At 36.3% G+C, this 23,044-nt stretch overlaps 5 protein-coding genes across 15 annotated transcripts in view; 3 read left to right on the forward strand and 2 right to left on the reverse strand.

Moving 5' to 3' along the window:
• The window catches only part of LOC131673695 (uncharacterized), a 28,397-nt gene extending 17,378 nt beyond the window's left edge, over nucleotides 1–11,019 (forward strand). For 3 of the 7 annotated variants that reach the window (XM_058951896.1, XM_058951889.1, XM_058951890.1), the window contains exon 2: nucleotides 9,567–11,019. In XM_058951896.1, the coding sequence (XP_058807879.1) occupies nucleotides 9,567–10,002 (436 nt within the window). In that variant the 3' untranslated portion in view covers nucleotides 10,003–11,019. The other 4 variants (XM_058951895.1, XM_058951894.1, XM_058951893.1 and 1 more) reach the window with 4 other exon arrangements.
• A 78-nt stretch (nucleotides 11,020–11,097) lies between these two features.
• On the reverse strand, nucleotides 11,098–15,475 carry LOC131673690 (endoplasmic reticulum mannosyl-oligosaccharide 1,2-alpha-mannosidase). Of its 2 annotated transcripts, none has more exons than XM_058951881.1 (10): nucleotides 15,253–15,475; nucleotides 14,718–14,888; nucleotides 14,278–14,464; nucleotides 14,019–14,204; nucleotides 13,803–13,951; nucleotides 13,357–13,733; nucleotides 13,165–13,291; nucleotides 12,928–13,092; nucleotides 12,703–12,852; nucleotides 11,098–12,643 (listed from the first exon to the last, which is right to left on the reverse strand). In XM_058951881.1, exons 1-10 carry the CDS (start codon nucleotides 15,364–15,366, stop codon nucleotides 12,425–12,427), a joined length of 1,845 nt encoding a protein of 614 aa, XP_058807864.1. In that variant the 5' UTR covers nucleotides 15,367–15,475; the 3' UTR covers nucleotides 11,098–12,424. The 2 variants fall into 2 exon arrangements, with proteins under 2 accessions (XP_058807864.1, XP_058807863.1); XM_058951880.1 differs by having other exon boundaries at nucleotides 11,099–12,643; nucleotides 14,275–14,464.
• Nucleotides 15,476–15,567: 92 nt separating this feature from the next.
• On the forward strand, nucleotides 15,568–16,980 carry LOC131673696 (peptidyl-prolyl cis-trans isomerase-like 1). 4 transcript variants are annotated; one of them, XM_058951898.1, is made up of 5 exons: nucleotides 15,568–15,688; nucleotides 15,985–16,062; nucleotides 16,137–16,360; nucleotides 16,443–16,550; nucleotides 16,619–16,976. In XM_058951898.1, exons 2-5 carry the CDS (start codon nucleotides 15,986–15,988, stop codon nucleotides 16,732–16,734), a joined length of 525 nt encoding a protein of 174 aa, XP_058807881.1. In that variant the 5' UTR covers nucleotides 15,568–15,688; nucleotide 15,985; the 3' UTR covers nucleotides 16,735–16,976. The 4 variants fall into 4 exon arrangements, with proteins under 4 accessions (XP_058807881.1, XP_058807883.1, XP_058807882.1 ...); XM_058951900.1 differs by having other exon boundaries at nucleotides 15,592–15,677; nucleotides 16,619–16,979; XM_058951899.1 differs by having other exon boundaries at nucleotides 15,600–15,688; nucleotides 15,975–16,062; nucleotides 16,619–16,979.
• A 176-nt stretch (nucleotides 16,981–17,156) lies between these two features.
• Nucleotides 17,157–20,980, reverse strand: LOC131673689 (tubulin-specific chaperone D). Its single transcript, XM_058951879.1, has one exon. The coding sequence runs from the start codon at nucleotides 20,909–20,911 to the stop codon at nucleotides 17,441–17,443; it is 3,471 nt and encodes a 1,156-aa protein (XP_058807862.1). The 5' UTR covers nucleotides 20,912–20,980; the 3' UTR covers nucleotides 17,157–17,440.
• A 359-nt stretch (nucleotides 20,981–21,339) lies between these two features.
• On the forward strand, nucleotides 21,340–22,885 carry LOC131673707 (large ribosomal subunit protein bL19m). Its single transcript, XM_058951924.1, has 4 exons — nucleotides 21,340–21,482; nucleotides 21,650–22,085; nucleotides 22,177–22,467; nucleotides 22,633–22,885. Exons 1-4 carry the CDS (start codon nucleotides 21,425–21,427, stop codon nucleotides 22,760–22,762), a joined length of 915 nt encoding a protein of 304 aa, XP_058807907.1. The 5' UTR covers nucleotides 21,340–21,424; the 3' UTR covers nucleotides 22,763–22,885.
• The last annotated feature ends 159 nt before the right edge of the window (nucleotides 22,886–23,044 follow it).

A 23,044-nucleotide genomic window follows, 5' to 3' on the forward strand; every position in this document is an offset into this window, starting at 1 on the left:
CATAGTGTTCAGTCAGGTATTGCGATCATTGTAGATCCGGTATTTCGCGAGATTTTATTTCCATAGGGTCACTTTTTTCTCCTACTCGTCAGTATCTTTGTTGAGCAATGAGCGAGAACAACTAAATCATTTTCTAACGGCAATTGTGTTGCATAATACGCTTCTTTGTAAAAATTACATAACTTTTCTATGAATTGCTCCGCAGAATCGTCGAATTAATCATTCGAACAGATAATTATTAAACAATTTTCAAAAAAGAGCAGAAACTCTAATTATTCAAAATTGTTAACCCGAACAACAAAGTACTTCCGGGATCATATTCGTTCATCATAAGCTCAATCTTTTTTTTTTACTTTTGCAAACGAATTTGCTTAGACCGCTTACGTGTACTGTACATCTATCTCAATTCTTGCATATACAGAAAACAATACCTAAGTATGTGGTCAACAACATGGAGTTATTCCACTATTCAAAAATTCCATTGAATAGCTTTGGCGCGTTGTTTTGAAGACGGGTAAGCCTTTGATGTTGGAATTCCCAAAACAAACGGAGAATTTCCGAATTATGTCACGCGCAATGCACGCGCACGTCTGCACACGCCGTCTATTGTTCTCCTTTTGCTCGTTTGACTTGCGTACAACCGAGCTCAATTTTCAGGCGATACATCCAATACCCAAGGAACGACCGTAACGGCACATTCTTATCTCGAAAAGAAAAAAGAAAAGCAACAACAACAAAAATGCAGGGGAGCGCATTTTTACCGTAAATTTCGAAGCGACGTGCGCACTTTTGTTTAGGCACGAGGATGCCACGTGAACAGTATAGCAACCTGACTTGCTTGCGCTTGTCAATTCGTGGCAATTGAATACAATCTCGCGCGCGCGCGCGCGTCTAATATCAATGGAGACACCGATTTTCGCGAATCCGTCGATCGATCGCGTATTTCATTGTGACTGGGACTGTTACAATAACAAGTTTGTCGATATTTTTTTGTCTTTCCTTTCGTTCGAAGCGCGTCGTGCGCGCGCGTGGCTCGATAGAAAAGAAAGGATCCTATTTATAGTTGTTCCAGATGAGTCCTCTTGAAACCTTATGAATAGACGGACAGATTACAGATTTCCTGTAGGACGAAAAAAATAAAATAAAAAGAAGCACAGATCCATGCGCGAGCGCCATTATCAAACGTTGTCTTAAGATTAATAATCGTCTCTGATCGATCGTTAAATAGCGAATAGAAAGGAGAGCGCGGTAGCATCATCGCACACAGGTCCAGTCCTATCCCCTTATATATCGACTTCTTCCCCATATACAGCCTCTCTCTCTCACTCTCTCTCCTTTTTCTGGTCCGTCTGCCGGTCTGCGTGCTTTGCTGACTGCGCGCGCGTCTCCCTCCGCGACGCGTGTAGCAGCAGTCGGTCTGCCGCTGCCTTTCGCGTGGCCTCGCACTTTTTTATTCGCCCGACGTGACACAAAATAGCGTAACAGTGCCGCAGCAACCAAGCTTTGTATATGAAGCGTGCTGAAAAGGAGTACGCGAACATGAGGTTGAGGAATCTGTTGCCACAGCGTGGTGTTTACAAGTGAGTCTACCTGCGTTCGTGAGTTATTGGGTTGACTATCTTTCAGTTGAGGTTAGGCTAGTGTGGGCTTTTTTGTTTTGTTTCGTCCGATTTTTCGAGCGGAATGCGCGCTGCGGATACGCCGAGATACTTCGGACCGTTTTTATCAGATTTAATGTTTTAACTTCGATTGCAAGGGCACTAAAGGGACAAGATCGTCGAACTCGTAATAACGCAAAGTCAAATTTTTCATTTGAAAAACCATTTGTGCTTCCACAATTCTGCTGCGAAGATGGAGCCGCGCAAACACAAGTGATGTAAAGACAAGCGATACGCCATCGAATGAAAGCGCCCGATGGACACCTCGCGTAAACAAACCGACTTTAGGGAGAAAATGGATCGCCACGGCAACAAGCACACGTGCGCGCTTCGTTCTGCGTTGCGTTGAACTCGCCGCGCAGGACAATAACTCCAGGTTTTTCGCGGGAATCGAACGCACACGAAGTTAAGGGACGACCGACAAAGATTTCTCTCGGCTTCCTTTGTTGGTTTTCTACGGTCTCTTTCTCCTCTCCATCCCTGTCGTTGCCGTCGTCGTCCCTTTTTCCTTTTTCGTTGTTGTTGCTTGTTGTGCCCGCATTGTTCGCCGGATTATCGACTTTTTTACATCTGTACCCTTGCAACTTGTAAATTGGATTGCTTTTTTTTTTATCTTGGCCGTAATGCAGTTATTTTCTTAGGCTTGGTGATACGTTAATGAGAGATCATTATTACCGTAAAATTTTTGAACAGCAATTAAACGCTTATTAAAATTCGTAATTAAATGTACTTTAGCATAACTTGATTTGAAAAGCTATCGTTTCACGAGATTAACGATTGGTATATAATTTCATTTTCGTCTTCACGAGGCGTGAATGCTATATTAATATACAGTTAAGCATAATCATTAACAACCGAAATCATAATCGTAACTGTTTACAGTCACAAGTTATTAGTGAGGCATTTTGATGAGCTTACAATTGCTGTTAAAAGTTTTACTGCAATGACCAAGGCAAACGTTGCCTTGTCGTAATTACAATTACACGCTACTACGAAGGAATAAAAAAAATTAATTTTATAAATTGAAATGCAACAATTGTGCTTAATCAAATGTTTATTCTTTCTGTTCCAGGTAAGTCCCAAGAGCAGCTTGCACTGCACTATACATATATGTATACCCGCAGTTCGCATTTCGTGAGTTTGCAATTAGTTATACTTCCTCAGTGTTTTTATATTTTACTTTTATTTTACGCTACCGCATCCACAAACCCCATCCAAAACAACAATATCAAAAATCCTTAAGCGACAGCACAGAGGCTCTCTTTGATTGTCAGCTGAACGTGCGAAACTCGATGATAAAATAAACAAACCGCGACGGCGACGTCTTTAATTGTAAGTATATATCCTCTCCTTTGACAATTCTTCGAACTTAGCTGCTGCGATAGATCATTCATTGTGCCTCGCGTGCAAGCGAACGTCGATCTCCTGAATGCAAATTTTGCTTGATCGAATGACGATGCAGTGTTTTTACTATTACTATTTATTTTTTTGAGAATGCCGTTTACTGAATTATTATTTTCGCTCGCATGCCGATTTCGAGCTGCGTGTACGAGTGTGCCGACGAACTTTTTCGTCCAAGTGAAAAAGAGCACGATAATTGTGAATAATTGATTGGACACTTGGGTATGCAAATGCCTAGCTGTATTCAATTTTTCTACTGTGGCAATCACCGATAATAATCGCTGCAATGTGCAGCCGGTAGTATCAAAGCCTACTATTATCAGACAGACGTTGCGAGTAGAAGAGTGTCTAATTGAACTTTTATACGCTGTGTATGCGCATATATAAGCAGTTTGCACAAGTGAAAGGACGCGATTGTTCGCTTTAAAGTACATTAACTTTCAAAGTATCTAGTTCAATCTTACAAACTGAAGAGCTTAGAAGATTTTTTTTTCAAACTGAATGATTCTCACGAATAAATTCAGAAATCTATTGAAGCCTTTGTACTTTCGATGACGTATTGTTTGATGAAACGTGTCGCGATTCATACGATAATTCGTCAGTTACGTTTCGCTCCTTTGAAATGTAGAAAATTCGGATTAGCTTCTTTAAATGAATCATTTGGTGATCGTTGCATTTCACCGAAAAAATTTCAATTCACCATCAGTTGGAAGTTCGACGCGCATCTATTGTCGAAGAAGCCTTCTCAAAAACTCGAATTTTCCCTCTTGGGCAGGAGAAAGAAAAAGGAAAAACACACGTGAGAGCGACACTGACGATAAGTTCTTGCGTGTAAAGGTAGGGGGAGAATGAGTTTTGGAATCGCGAGTGAGAGAAATGCGCGTTGCCCCTCCCTTCTCTTCTCAGTGTTCCAACGACACATACACGTGAGCGAGTAACTCTCGGTAGTCGTAGCTTCGCGCCCGAGCGCGCCGCATCGAGACTCCTACATCTCTCCGCTTTTTTTTGTGTATTTTCTTTTTATTTTTATTTTTCGTTTGTGTGAATTTTTTCCTTTTTTTTGTGAAGCTTATCACGTGATTTTCGTATTGTTTGTTCCCCTCACGCTTTGATTTTCTTTGGACTGAAGTTTGCTGTTTTGGTTTGTCTTTCCGTTCTCACGATATTTTGTTTGCGTATAGACTCCTCCAAGAGATCTCGAGATAAAGACTTCGTCAGTTTCGGTAGTTTACCAAACCATTCGATTTACGACGAAGGGTTAAACGTACTTGCGGGAGTAATAAATTGTTGCCGCACGAGCGTTTGGAGGCGTTAGAAAACAGCGAATCTTATTATCATATCTTCCAGAAGTGCAAATACAGCCTGTCAGTGTGTAGCTTCTCAAAACGTTCTACCTCTAAAGAAGCTCTTTCCAGCTCGCTTCGCAAACGTCGTAAACTTAACAAACACATCTACGGTAGCTTCATAGAATTTTCACTCGCGTGCGCAGCGTCGATAAATCGCACGGATCCTTACGCAATGCGCTCAAACCAAACACGGAATCAAAATATATCATTCGAACAGCTATACGTCTTTTGTTTGCTACGCGCTATCTCGCGCGCAAGTTTTTCCCATGAGCGTAAAAGGAAACTGTGCCCCCGAGCGCGCGCATCATCTCGTTCATTCAATCAATTAACGACTCCTACTGTATAATCGATGAATTAACTCGATCTAACGTCCACTCGAAATTCCACTTGTGTTACGCGTTTTTCTTTTTTTTTTCTTTTTCGTCGTGTTGGACGGATTCGCGACTGGCTTCGTTCTGTGCTGCAGTTGTGTGCAGCCAGCCGGTAAGTTTAACGTACAGTATGCGGCGCCGTTAACCTCTCGACGCATATACAGTGGAGTTCCCTCTGCGCGCCTTTGCGCGTAAGGATCACCACCGCGATATGATAATGTGTATACCTGGAACTTTCGTTCGTAGATAATTGGTCGCGTTTGTTGTTGTTTTTTTTTCAATTATAATTGTTATTACGTATTGGAATACCAAAGCGATGACGGGTTAACACATCGTTGGAATTATGGTAATGAAACCATCTATTTTAACGAAGTTAATGGGTGATAGGTAAACGTTGAAGAAACTTCGTTAGGTCAAATAAATCACGGACGTCGACTTGCTTAACATATTCGATATATAGGCGTTCGATCGAAAAATCAGCGTGCAACTCCGTGTATTATTTATCACGCGAGATAGTTTTGAATTTCTCTCTCTCCGGCACGTGTACAATATACGATAAAATAAGCGCGCGTCACGTGAAAAACGAACACGTACAATGCAATTCTAATCAGCCCAGAAAATCATATCGAAGGGCATAAGGAACGATCCCGCGGAGAGATAGACAGCGAGGCAAATGTACGCGAGGTTCTTTGTTGCACCCACGCGCGAGAGAGAGCTAAAAGAAAAAAAAAATGGTAAATTACAAGTTGGAAATTATCGTTTCACACCCACCCATAAAACCAAACGAGAAGCGAATAAGAGAGCTACAGCCGAGGTGGTTTCTGGTTTGCCCGAAAAAAAAAATGTTAATAATTTATGACGCGACCGCCGTGCCAGAGCCTCGTGTCATCCGAGCAACTTGATTCACGGAATTTTTATCGGACGGGCTGCTCTCAAGGGTCACCGAAAAAGATGTTTCCTTTCTTTCTTTTTCGACGAGGACGACTCGATTGGTCAGCGCGATTTCCCGTGAACGTGTATAATTGTCGATGGTAACCTGTTCTGTCAAACGTATCCCGCGCGCGCGCGCGTGAGAAAAGCAGTCGTCGTCATTATAATGAAACGCTCGAGATCGCGGCGGCGCATTCACCTCCTCGGGCGCCACGAGAGCACGTAACGCGTACGAAAGGAAATGAAGGGAAAAAAAAGAAGCGATAGGTATATCGCACGCGAGAGACGTGGCGGTGTCGGCGAAGGGGGCCCGTGTTATATATGCAGTTGGCGGCGGCTCCTGCGGCGACTTTTATCAAGCGTTCTCGAGCGTAATCGCAGATGCAGTACTTCTGCTGCTTCTTGAGTTATTGTTTTGACAGGGATACATGCGTCGCGATGACTTATCTACATATCAGCTTTTCATTTCGAACGGCACGCGCGTTGCGCTCTGTCTATTCGTTTGCCGAACTTATATATCAATTACCAAAACAAATAAAATAATTATCTCGAACGAAAAGTGTGGAAGCTGAAAGCTAACCGCGGACAAAGGCTGAAGGCATCGGAAGGCACGTTGACGAGTCGTCTGACGCAATAATAGCAATATATTCCTGCGCTTAGCGCCGTCCCTTGCGCCGTTGCACCGGCGTCCCCTTTTCGTAATGCTTCGGTAAATTTTTGTGAATGAGTCAACAGGCGCGCGCGCGCTCGCGTGGCCTTGAATGTTCGGTTGCAGCTGCTCCTGCCGCCCAATGATGCCGCGCGAGTTTTCACATTGGGAGCATAAAGAGCAGCTTAGGCATCTCGGCTGAACTTCCGGTGAAAGCGATCAATGGAAAACGTTTCGGTTACGTGTATAAGAAAAGCAAATAACTGACGTAGCGCATTTTGTAGAATGTTGCGTCGGCTCGCCGTTATCGAAAATAATTTTTAGTTTAGATATTTTTGTCATTTGCGTTTACTCACTACTCCGTAATCGTCGTTGGAATTTGAATGAAACTTTTTACGAATTAGAAATTTTGAGTTTCTTGTTGGAAAAAAAGAAATATATATACATATTTCCATGATAAAATTAACTAAAATTCCGTAAATAACTTGAAAAATAAAAAAGAAACAGCGCAGTATATCATTTGAAATTCAAAGTAAGCATTAGGAGCCGTCAACCATGCCAATGCACATGTTCTTCTTGTATTTCATTATCATCACGAGGAACATCTTTGCCGCGCGGCGTAGCGCCAAGGCGCATCCCTCGGGCGGTTTCCATATGAGTTTCGGAGGATTATTACCTGCCTGTATCACCCATCATCTAGGATTCAAAAAAGATGCTTTCTTATCTCTCTCTCTCTCTCTCTCTCTCTCTCTCTCTCTCTCTCTCTCTCTCTCACACACACACACACACACACACACACACACACAGACACACAGACTCGCGACGCGTGACCGGGATAACACGAATACGCTCGACAAAAGAAAGAAAAGTAGTTTAATTATCAGAGGAGACGATAGCGAAACGTAAAAATAGAAGTGCAAGCTGTGCCCGAGCGCACACGCGACTGTCTAGACGTCGCGCGGGATTAGTTACACGTTCGTAAGAAATTGAGCACGGTGCGATTGGGACAATTGCTATCAAAGACTGCACCCACGAAGGTGTAAGCGAGGATTAAATTAGGGTTAACGTCGCGACTTGCAGCGACTCTTTCGGAATAATATTGGCACGGCCGTGCGAATATAAACGATCCGAATGGTTTGGTAAACACGCAAGCTCGAAGGAAAAGAAAAAGAAATTGTCGAGAGAAGGTTAATTTCTTTTACGGAAATTTAATACACTGACTATGCACCGACAGCTGTGCCTTGAATTTGACCGAAAATCAAGGGGCTTCGGCGAAGCATTTTTTTCTTTTGTTTTTTTGGCGAACAGGTGGTACGTAATACTCCTATGCAGAGGAAGTACGCTTACCACAACGGGACCTTCACTTTTTACTTTCTCGTGCAGAAAAAAAATAGTTACATCGAGGCGTCAATGCTTTGATGCGATTTGTAAGAAACTAATCGTCATTTAACCGTGTGGCTTATTGCGAAAAATCCTCTGTACGAAGCGACGATCGACAGTTGCGAAGCACCTTCTCTCGACAAGCTCAACGAAAACACGAAGAATCTAACTCTGTCTTAAAAAAATGAAAACGAAGGCGAGAGACGAGCGCATGGTGGTGCCGTGAGTGTCGGCGTCTGAGCGAGATGCATTATCCACATCACAACCCATAGCACAATTCCAACTACTGCGAGTACCATCGAGTGTCGAAGATACCGACGTTTAAAGTACGACAGCGCCAGTGGTACAACGCCATAGGTCGCGCTATGGGACTAAGCGAGATACCCGAGCAGATGGCATCCTCGTATTATCCAACCCTAACGCGCGAGGAAAAAGCCCGAATGCATCCTTGCAGGAAGGCCAAGTGGTACGTAGTTGCTGTTGTTGTTGTCAGTGTCGTTGTCTCGTTTGCTTGTGTGAGGCTTGTTCTTTTCGCTTGTAATTATTGAGAACGACGCGCGACGTTTCAGCCTCGCGACGGAAAAAGATCTAAACCTGCAACGTGGAGGTGGAACGCGCGCGAATAGAGCGACTAAGCTTGATTTAACGCACTCGAGTTTGATTTACGACCGAGAGCTTGTTCTCTTTTTTCTCGAGTAATCTTCTTCGGTGCGCGCCACTTTCTAATCAGTGTCGCGTTTCGTTATCAAATAACGAATTCACGTTTTCGATTGCGCGAGCGATTAAATGCCGTTCGGTCGAGGCCAATTTTGCTGCACAAATACGTTCGCGCTCGATTACACGGGGTGTTGAACGTCAGGGTGGACCAAGGGCTGAACGAACGCGAGACTCGTGCACCAACTAAAAAAGAAATGTCATACGAATTCCCCACGCATTAGCCCACCAATGACAAGTTCAATTCTTCGCACAGGAAAACCCATCTAGTATTCCCCATGAACTCGTCTGATGCTTTGTCGCTTGAGTAGATTGACGTAAGGTGAAAGATCGCCGTTGTCAATTAAGATTGATCAATCGTGGTGGAAAAGGAAACGAATCAATGAAGACGTCGTACATCGTCGCGTGCAAAACTAAACTGACGGACGTACCCAATTAGAAGACAAGCATTTGAAAATTATTATCGTTTACCTTATGAAGGTGTCGTGCGATAACGAGCTTAAAATATATTGAGTGACGTTTATATAAGTCTTAGGACGAAATGGAGATTGATTGGTAATATTAATAAATAAATATGCTACTTCTTGTGTACGACAGTTCGATGCGCTGGGATCTTGTCGCTCGTTTGATTTATCATTTGGATAATGTTTTTAGGCATCCGAATGTTGCACGCAATCAATAGTTTTCTTTTGAAATGGTACGGATTTATTTTTCTTTGCGTTGTTGTAGCTATAATTTTGATTAAATAATATAAATAATGTAATTATTGCTATCGATAGATATACATAATGATGTTATATTTTTACTCACTCTTATAATTAACAATTATCTGTACTCGTAGATCGTTATGATTTACATACCCTCATGCATATATTTATGAATACACCTACTATATTTATCCCTTTATTATTTTTCCAATACGTTCGAAGTATAAATGATTCATTTCAAATAAATATTTTCAATGAAAAATTAAATTATATGTTTTTTCAATAGATCTTTGAAAAAAAAATCAATTTTTCAGAAAACCTATCCGTCAAAATCCGTCTACCATCACGTTTATCCATCTTCCATTATTGTCAAGTTTTGCACCATGTAATTTCGTCTCATCTGCTTCCAGTGTTATGATGTCGACGGACACATCACCGACGCTCACAGCATCGTTACAATCAGCAGGCTACGTCGAGCTGCCAGACGAGCCACGACCAGGCAAAATAACACCCACAACGCCAACGACCAACACGACTAATTCGTCACCGTCACCGCGGGCAGCAACGAGTCGTAGTAACGGTGGTAGCAGCAGTCACGAGGAAGAGGAAGTTATCGAAGAAGCTGAGGTTCCAATCGTGCGTACGACACTGCCATCGCCAGAACCACGACCGTTAATCGAACACAATGGTTACAAGGAACACGACAGGTTGGACGGCGTTGCTATGGCCAACAGCAATGGACTGAAGAAGCCAGCTTTCCAAGAGCGACGTGACGTCGACGAAGACAGCTGCCTCATCAAATGCGTTTATTTCACGCAGCAGTGCTGCGAGTGCGTGATAGTCTGATTCCCTCCCCCTTCATTTTTTTTTAAGGAGTGAAATCCGAAATGATAAAGTAATGAACGACAATGCCGATGCTTTCTCCTTCAACTTTTTCTCTTCTCCGTTCCGCTGCGCCACGTGACGTTTGATTATTTTGATAATTGTGAATTGCATGCGTAAAGGGTATTTTTTTTGAAAATCACTGCGTCATTTGTCAAAATAATCACAAAGACAGAACTCCGTAAGCGAGAAAAGAATGCTCAGTGAAATTATATAAGAAAAAATCTTAATATTAGATATATATATATCTAACCGTATGTATGTATGTATATATATATACATACATATCGGCTATCGGCAATAACAAAAGAAATAAGAAAATAAACCGAGAAGCCAGCTGTGATCTTTCGCGGAAGTTGGCGGTAAAATCAAACATATCAAAAGACACCACTTTAAGAGAAAAATGAGCGGCACTGTTCACTGTCAAGGATGAACAAAATTGCATTTCTTTTACGATAGTCGAGAGAGAAAAGTAATAGATTTAACAAATTTGTTCAAGTACAATATGTCTAAATCGACATGGAAAACAACAAAATATTTCAATTGTATTTTTGTATTTAAAGCGTAAGGAATATTTTAAAATCTTCCGGATATACTAAGTATATTTTAAAAAATATAGAGTGAACGTCGTAGATCGAGGATCAACGATAATATTTACAATAATAATGAGAAGAGAAAAATCGCGATGAGTGATACATGTCGAGAAGATGCAAGCTTTGATTTTTTTTGTATACGTGATGATTTTGAATTTTACAATTATTCACACTATATAGCAGTCCAAAGCTCGCAAGTATATTTTTTTCTACGCATGATTATATTATACCTTTTTCTGCAAAGCTATATTAGAGAAAAAAAAATGTCTTGTAGGGTGCAACAACAAACAGCTTTCGTCAGAGAAAAAGTAAAATCTATTGATTCTCCAATCTATTGTATAAGTGTACAGAAGTAAGTGACAATTAAAGTGCAATTTGTTTTACAAAATATCATTATTTATTTTCCATTTCCTTATCTTATTGTAATTTGCATGTGAAATAATTAACACATTTTGTATTTGAGATTATCTATATTTTTATTGCTTCACACTTTTTTTCTATGTACTCGACAATTTTATTCTACATAATCAAAGTTAGCAGTGAGGCGTGGCTGGAAGACTTAATAGATTGATAAATTTTATAATTCTATGATAATCCGCTTGAAGCCACGTCTCAAAGGCCGTTTACCTTGAACTATTTACAAATAAAACCCGAAGTATACAGTATTCTTTCACCACAGGTAAATAAAATTCACGATGACACACGCAGTCATTATCCAGTTCGCGATAAATGGAAGATTTTTCAAATGACAATTGATGCATTTCTAAAATTAAATAGAACTACAATAAATATTACTAGTGATAGTCTGTGTTTATCGTTTGCTAAAGCCTTACATTATTAAGCAAATCTAAAAATGTATATGACAAATAATTGAAAAACAGCTAAAATATTTTATAGATAATTGATACTCCGTTTCAATTCATACCTTGATTCAACTATTCTTATGTTTTGTACATATACTCAATCTTGTCCGAGAACGATTTTTACAGAACTTGTGTACCTATATTCATACATACCAACTGAATTTATTGTACATAAATGCTGATAAGCTATGACTGCTACTAATTTGCATTAAAAATAATTTGATACAGTATTCTGTAAAAATCTTTTAGAATCGCTAGGCCATTTTCATTCAAACAATATTCTAGTAGTGAGTGTAGTGTATTTAGTTACAAGACTAGATGATTATTCGACTATAGTACATAATTCACCTCCATTATTAAAAAAAAATCTTATTTCTTATTAACCATTGAAAGAATTGCAAATCCAAAAAAAAAATTTTAAGTTGTCAATGAGGTGAATCTAACAATAAACTCACAATCTCGTAATTCTTTTATAAATTCTTTAGAAGGGAAAATCCTATCACCTTGTTTTTTGTAAATGATCTGAAATATCAATGCACTAGTATTATAGCACGCATACGATCTACACAATAATAAACAAATAAAATTTTATATAAAGAGAGTAAAAATTACTATATAGTAAGTACGATAAAGTGCTCTGAAGTATATAAATTTGTATAAAATGTAACTGTTCAAGCTGATTTTTTTGTATACAAGAAATTGACTTGTTTGCATATTTCATCGTATCTGTTTTTTTACCGTTAATTATCGAACGAATCCATTGCCTAGTCCTAATTACACTTTGTAATCATGTACATGTGTTTTCTATAATTTCCTAACCAAGCGCCACATAATCTTGAAGAATACCACTTGATACTTTTTGCGGAACGTTTATCACAAATTTAATTAGAGTACTTCACGAGCAGTTCAACTACAACAAAAAAAAACTTCCTATGAATCGTAAATCGGTAATGGATGTCCTTCGGAATTGAAAACCCATTTGTTCAGATCTATCAATTGTCTTGTGTCATCGAACAACAGATACAAGTATTTCAAAGTCTCAGCAAACCAAAAACTTTCAGTCATGTCTCGAGGACGTGTATTGTAAATATTTTTTACGTTGTTGATACTCGTATAACCATTTTCCACTTTTGTATAATTCTCAAAAGCCTGAAAGGGCACAAAAATCAAGTTAATTGATAAATAACTAATAAAATGAAGAAACTTACTTGAAATATTTTCCAGCCCCAATCCTGATAAGTTTTATTACCAGTAAAGTACCACATGTAATATAAACTTTCAATAAATTCGGGCCGTAAAAGATTGTGCGCGTCGTTAGTCTTCACGTACATGTCTTTCTGATTTTCATCGCTGGTTTTCTGAAATAAACGTTTTTCATAAATTATACATACTATACATAATCAACGTGCAAAGTAAAATTAAATTTTAACTACCTGTATATTGAAGTAAGTAATTTCCGGTGCAAGACCAGTTGGCTGTATGACATACGTTTCGTAGCAAGTTCTGAGTAATTCATCGGCGAGCTCTAAGTGGCGTTTTGGCAAGCCGTTATGTACTCCTAAGGCTAGTGTTCCACTTAAATAACAAGTTAAATGGTCCTAAAATGAATAAAAAAAATGAAATAAATAATATGCAATTTTACGTTAAATTCATTAAATAAATTACCATACCATTTTTGGTTTCACGTCGCGCGCAGCACCTAAAAGCTCTGCTATGAATAAAAATTTATTAACGGCAGTTCTCTTTACCAAATGCTTTTCTGTCCCTTCGATACCAAATAAATAATCATCTCTCAAGCTGTTAAAATAAAAATTTTTCGTTAGAAATAGCTTGAAAGACAAACATTTTTTAATTTCACTCACTAATCAATTGTTTTTCCGGTCTGTATCCATTGCTTCAATAGGTATTCATAATAACTGTCTCCTCTTGCACCCAATGTGATAACTGCATATTCTCTGAATAATCCAGTGTTTGCATTGATGAAAATCGGTACCAGTCCGTCATATTTTTCAAGCCTATGTACGTGTTCAGAAACTTGAGCCACCGCGTTTTCAAATCGTGGTTGCTTCGAACTACGACTCAAATCTCGAAATTCCAACTGAATAGAGGTGATTTCACTAGTACTACTGTCTGGACCCCACTTTGGGGGATGAGCGCTTCGAGTGCCTAAATTGACGTCTGAAAATGGTACACCTGAACGAGTTGAAAAAGCTGGCATCATTCTATCGCCAAGATCGATCTGTAGAAGTTAACAATGAATTTCATTTTATAAATTAATTTTCATAAATTTAATAAGTTAATGCTTTACCGCCTTATCTAAAAACATCTTATCTCCAGATAAATGATAAGCAGAGAGAAGACCTCCAAGCACTCTAATGGTAACTTCGAATAAATTGACATCTCTATTTTGAGTGAATGATAAATTATTTTGAATCCAATTTCTTGCATCTTGAAACTCTGAAAATATACAATCAATATTATAACGAAAATAAATTATTAATTTTAAATATTCAAGAATGCTTACCTTCGTGCATTCCCATTATGTACAGAGTATCCAAAGCATCAACGATTGTTAATCCCAGACCAAACCAATCGTGATATCCTTTTGTTATTGGCTTGACATTATCATGGCCCCAAGCATATTTTTTATAGCTATCCCAAGAAAATTTTGTAGCTCTAACAATTGCTTTCTGTCTATCATTTTGTGGACCTAAAGAAAAATAGTAAATTATAACTGCGATTGCTATAAATAATTCAGCAAATATTCCATTATTGATTACCACTAAATTTAAGAGGTTGCATATTATGTTGAGGTGGTTCTCCGATTTGATCAACATCAACTTGATTTACTTCTGGTTGGAATTCTGGCTCATCAATAACATCAACATTGTTATCATTTATTTCTTTAATACTTTCTTTCATGTTTCCTCTATTGTGGTTTACACTTTTAATTACAATTTCATCTGGTACCTAATATACACAAAATACATCATATTTAATAAAATAAAAAAAACATTTATTTATATATCGTTTAATAAAATGGAATTAATTAAAAAATGTACTAGTTATTTTTAAAGTAGATAAAGACACATTAATGAATTACAAATTACACTTATAGTAACAGGCATCTTCAAATAATTAAAAGAAAAATTCTATTTGTAGTACCATGTGTAATGACTTAATTTTTTATAAAATTATAGCTCTTTGATTAAAACTCAATTACCTTGTATAGCTTTGGATATTCCTGAACTACCTTAGCACTATCGTAATCACTTTCATCAACATTAGTATTAACTTGAGTCTTCCCAGGTAATAAATAAATTACTAAAATTATTAATGTTATCACAGCAAAGTAGCAAATATTTCGCTGAAATCTGGACAATTGGTTCCATTGCTGATAACATTAAATAAACATTATATATGATGATAGTATTTGCCTTTTAATGAAAAGATAATGGATTAAGCACTTGAAACTTATTTTACATTGATTTGAATTAATGGATTAAGCACTTGAAACTTACTTTATATTAAAAATAATATAAATAACAAACAATCACTTATGGGCAATAAAGATAAAAATGTTAATGAGTCTAGCAGGAAAATTAATTACAGTTAATTGTAAGAAGGAAGTGGAGAGTAACAGACAAAAATTAGCACCGAAAATTAAAAAAATCATTGTTGTCACACAGTGGATTTTGATAAGTTTCTATCTCATTAACAAGAATAAAGAAAAATAAGAAAGAGCTTTGCAAACTTACTCTCCAGACACTGCGAGAAGTGGTTTTTCCGAAGGCTGTACCGTCGTTGATACTGAGACTGATGTAGTCAGATTTAGATGCCGCCGGCGAATCGTTGTTCCTAGCCGCGAACATCGTCCACGTGGCGGCAACCCTCAGCTCTCCTTAGCACCACCACCTCGCATTCCTTGCGCACTTTGCGCCGCGGAATCGCTCTAATTGCCCGTCTCCGCAATATTACACGGAACACTGACGACTGAAGTCTAAGCGTGTCGGTAGAGGGCTTATCACAGGATCACAGCTGTTTTCTTGCGTGTTAAGAACACGCAAGGCAAGACACGCGGCGTCAGTCTGGCGTCAGTGCGGTGTCAGTGCGGCGTCAGTGCGTGGAAGTCAACAAAAATATAACCTTTTCTGTCGGTAGTTTTGGAGTTTCTCTTTTACGGGTGAATATAAGGTCATTATTGAAGATACTTAGACTATTTAGAGTAAAATGGAGATTGAAGAATTGATCTATTTCCTTTAATATTTTTTATTACCAAAATTTTACTAAGAAATCATTAAATAAGTTGGTGTTGTTTTCATCACTACAAATTTATCGATATATATACAATGTATATATATATATACTTGTATATATATAGTGTATATATATATATATATATATATATATATATACACAAGTTTATCAATACAAAATATTTATATTTATGTTGAAAATTTTGAAATAAATTAATATTTAGTTATCTCTAGGATGGCCTTGACTACTGCAAATTCATCAGGGATACCTGACAAACATTGGCAACCCCCATTTGTTTCTTTTGAAACAACGTAAATAACATCTTAAATACTTTAATTTTTTCATTAATTATCGTTTTGCTAATACTTTTTTTTATTTATTCAAGAATGGGAGAAGTGATTATAGAACTGTACTGGAAACATGCTCCCATAACTTGTAGAAACTTTGCAGAACTTGCAAGGAGAGGATATTACAATGGCACAAAGTTTCATAGGATAATCAGGGATTTCATGATTCAAGGTGGTGATCCTACAGGAACTGGGAAAGGTGGCACTTCCATTTATGGAGATTGCTTTGACGATGAAATACATGATGATTTAAAGCATACAGGTACCACCACTTGTTTGCTGCTGAATTGATAAGATATAATATTTGAAATATAAATTGATGTTATTATCTTATTATTTATAAGGCGCTGGTATATTATCAATGGCAAATTCTGGTCCTGACACTAATGGCTCACAGTTTTTCATTACCTTGGCTCCAACACAGTGGTTGGATGGAAAACATGCTATTTTTGGTATTGAAAATGATTTATCTTCTATTGATTGTATTATCGTTTTTTTTTAATCATAATTCTCTTTTTAGGGAGAATTCACTCTGGAATGACAATAGTGCAAAGAATTGGACTTGTTGAAACAGATAAGAATGACAGACCAATTGATGATGTGAAAATAGTTAAAGCTTCAGTTAAAAATATGTAAAAATACAATATTTAATTTTATAAAAATAGCAAAAAAACGTGTAAGTTTGCAACAATATCAATTCACAAGCAAAAGATCAACATGAGATAAAAAAACTTGGATTCATTTTAGAGTCAAGGAAAGTAGGATTAAAAAACAATTTAATTACAAAGTAAAAATTACTTTCTGTATGTTTCTACAATACTAACAATAACAATTTAGTAAATTACACTCAATGCATATTCATAAACACCTTCCTTTCAATATTTGTATTTAAATTCAAGCATGTATTGACTGAAAAGTAAATAAAACTTGTATAAATATTTTAATACACAATAATATGCCTTATTTTCATTTGATAAATAAACGTCTAGAAATCAAAATATGAATATTGCAAAAAATTAATCTACAGTAATTATATAAAAAAAAATCCAAATTTTGTTATATTAGTTATTAAATAATATATTTCAAAAGCGTTATAAAAATATTTTTCAATATTATGTAATAAGCTTTTTTTAATCTAAAACATGAATAGTCTTTCATTTTAACTATAGTTACTGTCCAAAATTTTCTCTGATTTTATTATATCACTGGTTTTGTTATTTGTTCTTTGTTATCGCATCTTATTTTATAAATATAATTAGCAACTTATTAAAACAATTAGTAGCATTAATTAAAATTTATTTAAATATTCAATGATCTTTGCACTTGAGCAGATAAGTTCATTTTAAGTTTGAGGCTTTTGTCGCAATATTGGTATTGGGCACTTCATAATTTCACATAATTTATTTCTTATTGGTCTTAACTCTTCAACTGGCTGCTCCCAGTCAATAGTGTTGAGCTGAGTCAAAAGAATAGCCAATTCATCCTCACTTATGTCCATTTCGTCACCATAAAGTGTGAGTGACTCATACAAACGACTGGCTGTTGCTTTCCTAACATATTTGAATTTATGACACAAATATATGCTAAGATGTGAAAATGCACCTTTGCTTACTGAACCATGAACTTGCAATAAATGACAGAAAAGTTTTACGCTGTTGAGTAAAGGCTGAGTAGCATTGATAGACTTACTCTCTTTCTTCAGTAGCGTCAAAATTCGTGGGGGTATTTCATTTTCCGCGTCATCAAAAATGCTTTGTATACATCCTGAACTGAATAAACGATCGAGAAAAGCCAAACTTGCCGAAATCATCCGATCATCTCCATGACAAGATTCAAATATATTACAAATTTGATTGCAAAGTGAAGTCAGTGTCATCTGATCCAGTTGCTGCAGATATGAAAACAGTGATATGCTAGAATGTTTCACTAAAGATTCTGACAAACCACCTACACTAAAAATTATTCCTTTCAGAACATCTTGCGTGTACTGTGGATAAGCCAGCATTTTGATAAAAAGTGGAAATGTTTCACTTTCAGACTTCCAATCTGTGTATTTACCATTGTCTCTATTTTCAAATGTGAATAGTAATTTGAGTTCTTCATGATGTGGAATATTAGGAAGTTGACTGTGTATTAAGGAACTGAAAGCACTACCTGCTTTTGCTCTTGTTCTATCAATTCGTTCAACAGCTTGTTGAGCTATTCCTCCAATGACTTTTGTCATAAGCTCTTCAGTTAAAATAGACAAGTAACCAGCATCATAAACTAAATTTGTCAATGTGAGAATACCAGATATTGCAGATTCTCTCACCCAAGAGCCAATATCACCTCGACTATCGTTTGTATAATCCATCAGACCATTAAAAAAGCATTGATATATTTCATCCACAAAAGGTTTCCACAGCTCCGCATGCTCTAATCCTAAAGTTTCGCATATCTTTTTTAATGAATTCATAGCTTCTTTCCTTGCTTCAGCCCATAGTAGAGTATCTTTAGTAATAACAGCACATTCCATTAATTTTTTAAATATATCCTCTCCTTTTTCTTTCAATACGGGTGCTGGACAATAACCGACTGCAAGAGCAAAACCAACTCTGTTTGTTTGATTACTTGACTGAAGATTACTAAGATACCGATTGATAATGGCATGTCTCTCCTCAAGAGACCAACAAAAGTAATACTCAATGAAAAATGCAGTATGAGCTTCAGCAGATATTATTCTGACTGCTGAAACTTCATTGCTCAAACATTCTTCCATTAAAGTTTGCCAGTCATTCAAAATAGGATCTGTGTCTACATGATTATGTATTAATGCAAACTTTTTGATAAGAGTCACACATGCTTGTTTGATTATTTCACCTCCTAATCCTCTTAGTTGACCTCTGTTGCGACATGTTGATACAATGTTTTGAACTTTTAATAAATCATTTTTACCAATTATTTCACTTATATCTTTTTCAAGCTTTTTGTGCAATGCGACAAAGATTTCAGCAATAGCGAGAATAGCACCATGTCTAACAAATAAGTCAATTGAGTCCACGAAACCCAATAAGGTTGGAAGCACTTCTTCAATTATGTAGTTTGAATCAAGTTCTGTTAAATTGTGCATGGCTTTTGATGCCAATTCTCTTATGGCTATATCCCAATGTGTAACTTTCTTCTTCACCAGATGATCAACCAAAGGTTTGAAATAACCTTCATACTTAGCAACATGCACGCTGATTTTAAGATAAGCATTACTGCGTACACCAACTTCAAAGTAATCAGCTGCAGAAATGATATCTATACCATGAGGAAAATTTCCTTGTCGGCCAACGTTTTCTTGAAAAGCAGCAGAACCTGCTCTACGGCAGTTGATTTCTCTGTCAAAGCAAGTAACTATTAAGAGAGCTGGAGCTATTTCTTTTACATGAGGCTCAAATACTTTTGGTGCGAAAGCTCTTGCAAAAGACCAACATACAAAACAAGCAGCATCTCTAATAATAGAACCAACAGGTCCATATGCTCTTGGTTCATCAAAAACCAGAGCTTGAATAACAAGAGGAATAATATCTTTCAATCTGTAAGGTAAAAGTAAACCTCTTCTTCCTAATTCTGCCAATGCTAGACATCCTCCATGCCAAGCAGTTTCTGATTCTCGTGATGAAAATAGATTGATAACAAAACCAAGAACATCATCAGCCAAATCTATTGGAAGTCTGGCTGTTATTCTACCAATTCCTTTGGCAGCAGACCATCTGATTATCATGGATTTGTCTTGCAAACCTCTTATCAAATACTCAAGTATATCTTCCATTATAGGTGGAATTTCATGATCTTCGCTTTCAGCAATTTCTGAAAATTCCTTGTCTACTGTGATAGAATCAACACTGTTTGTTTCAGTTATATTGTTTGATAACATTATAGTTTTTAATGCTTTTTTATAACCCCAAGGAGTGATGTTTACTTTCAGCAGAGTCATACCTACACGCTGAAAGATCTTTATTGAAAATTTTCTAACTAGATCTGCAGGACTTTCATGTAACTTACTATCTGAAATTTTATCAAGTATCAATTGTGTATAAGGTGCCATATCATCTCTGCAACTATGCTTAATGATTGATGCAATGACAGCCAGTGGTCTGTGATTTAAATGATCATTTTCAAAACATTTCAATGACCACATTACCATATCTTCTAAATATTTATCTTTGACATCAAATCTAGTCAGAAAGTTAGCCACTAAAAATATTGCTGCATCAGAGCAAGAGTCTTTCGAAGCACAATACTGCTTGCAAATTTGGATCACTCTTATTGTGATTGTTTGATCTGGATTTGTTTTTGAAGGATCATTTTCTAATCTCGACATAGCAAATGGAATTTTAGCTATGATCGACAGCCATATTAACAATACATAGCGTGTTTGCCAATTTTCCTTGTCATTTATATCTTGCTTTTCTAACATTTCCAAGACAGTGTTGAAATCTGTTACCTCATGAGGCAAGTGTATAGCAATTTTCTTGTAAGTCTTAACGCTCATTATTATGTAAATGTACTTGAAAACATAGTGCTTCAAGTAATCAATCTCAGTCTTCTCTCTGATAAATTGGATCAAGGGGCTAAGGAAACTTTCAAGATAAGGATCAAGCAACTGAGGTTGATCCTGATACTGTTTTAAAATGAAACAAAAACGATCTTGATTCTTCTCCATGACTCTCGTGGGTAAATCTGGTACGTGCAATTGTTGAATAAGATGATTGATTTCATCAATCTCTTTGAAAGCGGTAAAACCGCCCCCACATTTATTGCAATCCGAGTCATCATTAGAATTCATTTTTAAATTCTTTCCACTGTCATTTATACGCACTAATTTTTTTGAAAGGTGACGTTTGAGGTAACTGTAACCTGAACAATCATATATATTTGGAATGACGCTAACATAACCTTATAGTTCAATTTACTGTCCTATCACAAACATTCTGGTGACTTCACAACATCATAACGATTACTTTTGTCAGATTAAGTCTATTCGTTCAGACAGTTAAATATGAAAATTAGACTAAACAATAGTTTTTATTTATTATTCCTATATAGTAACATTATTTTATAATATATAAAAAATCTATACAATTATAGTCGTATTCAACGTGCAAAAATAGGAACAATTTTAATTATTCACTGTGGTCAATTGGCCGAAGAAACTGACCTATTCTCACAAAATTTAATCGTATGAAGTTAGCAGAAGAATAAGATATCAATGCAGGCCCAGCTCTAAACACGAATCCCAGATCACACAGCCACTGTATTTTATTATTATCTATAATCAGGTTTATTAAAAACTTGTAAAATGTCATTCGCGAGTAAGACCACTTTTAACTTACAACTAAGAAATAATTTCAGAAATTGTAAGTATCAATTGAAACACAAAAATAAGTAATATAATTATTACAATCTTTCAATGTGAAATAACCTATATCTAAAAATAAAATATCCGAAGTACAATAATTTAAAATAATTTTAGAGTTTCTATTTCAGAAAAATATTTAATGTTGAACATTTGTTTTCTCTTTAGTTTTTAATAATAGACGTTGCGTATCAACAGTATTATCAGAATTATTAGTGGATACGAAAAAAGACGAGAAAACTGAAATACCTAATGCAACAGAACCCTTTCCACCACCACATTACAGATTTGTGTATCAAGAATTTTTACCAGATCCTAATTTTAAATACAGAAATAAGTTAAGAGAAAGATTGGAAAGACGAGATATGTTAGCAAGAAGATTCAATGTAGAGATACCTGAATTTTATGTGGGATCAATTGTAGCTGTAACACATTCTGATCGTCATGCTCCAGGCAAAACTAATAGATTTTTAGGAATATGCATACAAAGAAAGGGATGTGGTTTAAGAGCTTCATTTATGCTGAGGAATGTTATAGATAATTTGGGTGTTGACATAATTTTTGACTTATATGATCCAACAATCCAAAAAATTGAAGTGATAAGGTATGTAGAATTAACATAAAATTTGTAAAAAAATTATCAAATTTTTAAAATGAAAATTCAAATATTTATATCATGTATATTCTTTTCCTAGGCTTGAGAAAAGATTAGATGAAGAATTACTATATTTACGAGATTGTCCTCCAGAGTATAGCACTTTTCCGTTGGATATGGAACCAGAGTACCATCCAGAAGGTACGCCAGTACCCATCAACGATATTAAAATTCCTTTGAACCCAACACCTTGGCTTGAACGGTGGGAAAGAAAAGATATGAAAGGTTTAATTGATCCTCTGAGTATGGTCAACGAGAAAAGAAGAAAGAAAGCAGCATTGCCCATGCATACGAGGCCTTGGGAGAAGTATGATCTCATGAAAATGTACAGGTAAGCTAATAATATTGCTATTTAAAGGATTCCTTAGGAATACAGTTGATTAAAATAAATTTTAAGTAGCTTGCTTTTTATAATATAAAAAATTTTTTCAAGTTAAAATATTGTTTATAATTTAAATAAATATCTTGTAAATAAATGTATCAATGTGGTTTTCAGAGAAACTATTCCAGCAGAAGAGCAGGCAGAAATATTTGGCGAGATTCATCATAAACTTCAGGAACTGGAAATGAAAAATCGTAAAATGAAACGCAGTAGAAATTTTGTTAAACCAAAGAAAAACGGTTAAATAATTAGCTTTATAAATACTTGTTGATATGACATTTTTTTAATGATCTAGTTGATTGATAATAAACTTACAATAAATAATTAAAAAATATCTTTTTTTTTATTTTAATCACGAATTATTGATGTGGGGTTGAAGTGATGTGAAACAATGCATTTTTATATTACAAAGTATTCTAATCACAAATAATTTTATATTAAAATTACATTTGCGTCAATGAAAACTACTTTATGTACAAAAAATATTTGTAATGTGTCGAATTGATAAGACCTACTTATTCTTATT

The sequence above is a fragment of the Phymastichus coffea genome, unplaced genomic scaffold, assembly GCF_024137745.1.
Source record: "Phymastichus coffea isolate CEN01 unplaced genomic scaffold, Cenicafe_Pcof_1.1 PCOF00191, whole genome shotgun sequence".
Taxonomy (NCBI): Eukaryota; Metazoa; Arthropoda; class Insecta; order Hymenoptera; family Eulophidae; genus Phymastichus; species Phymastichus coffea.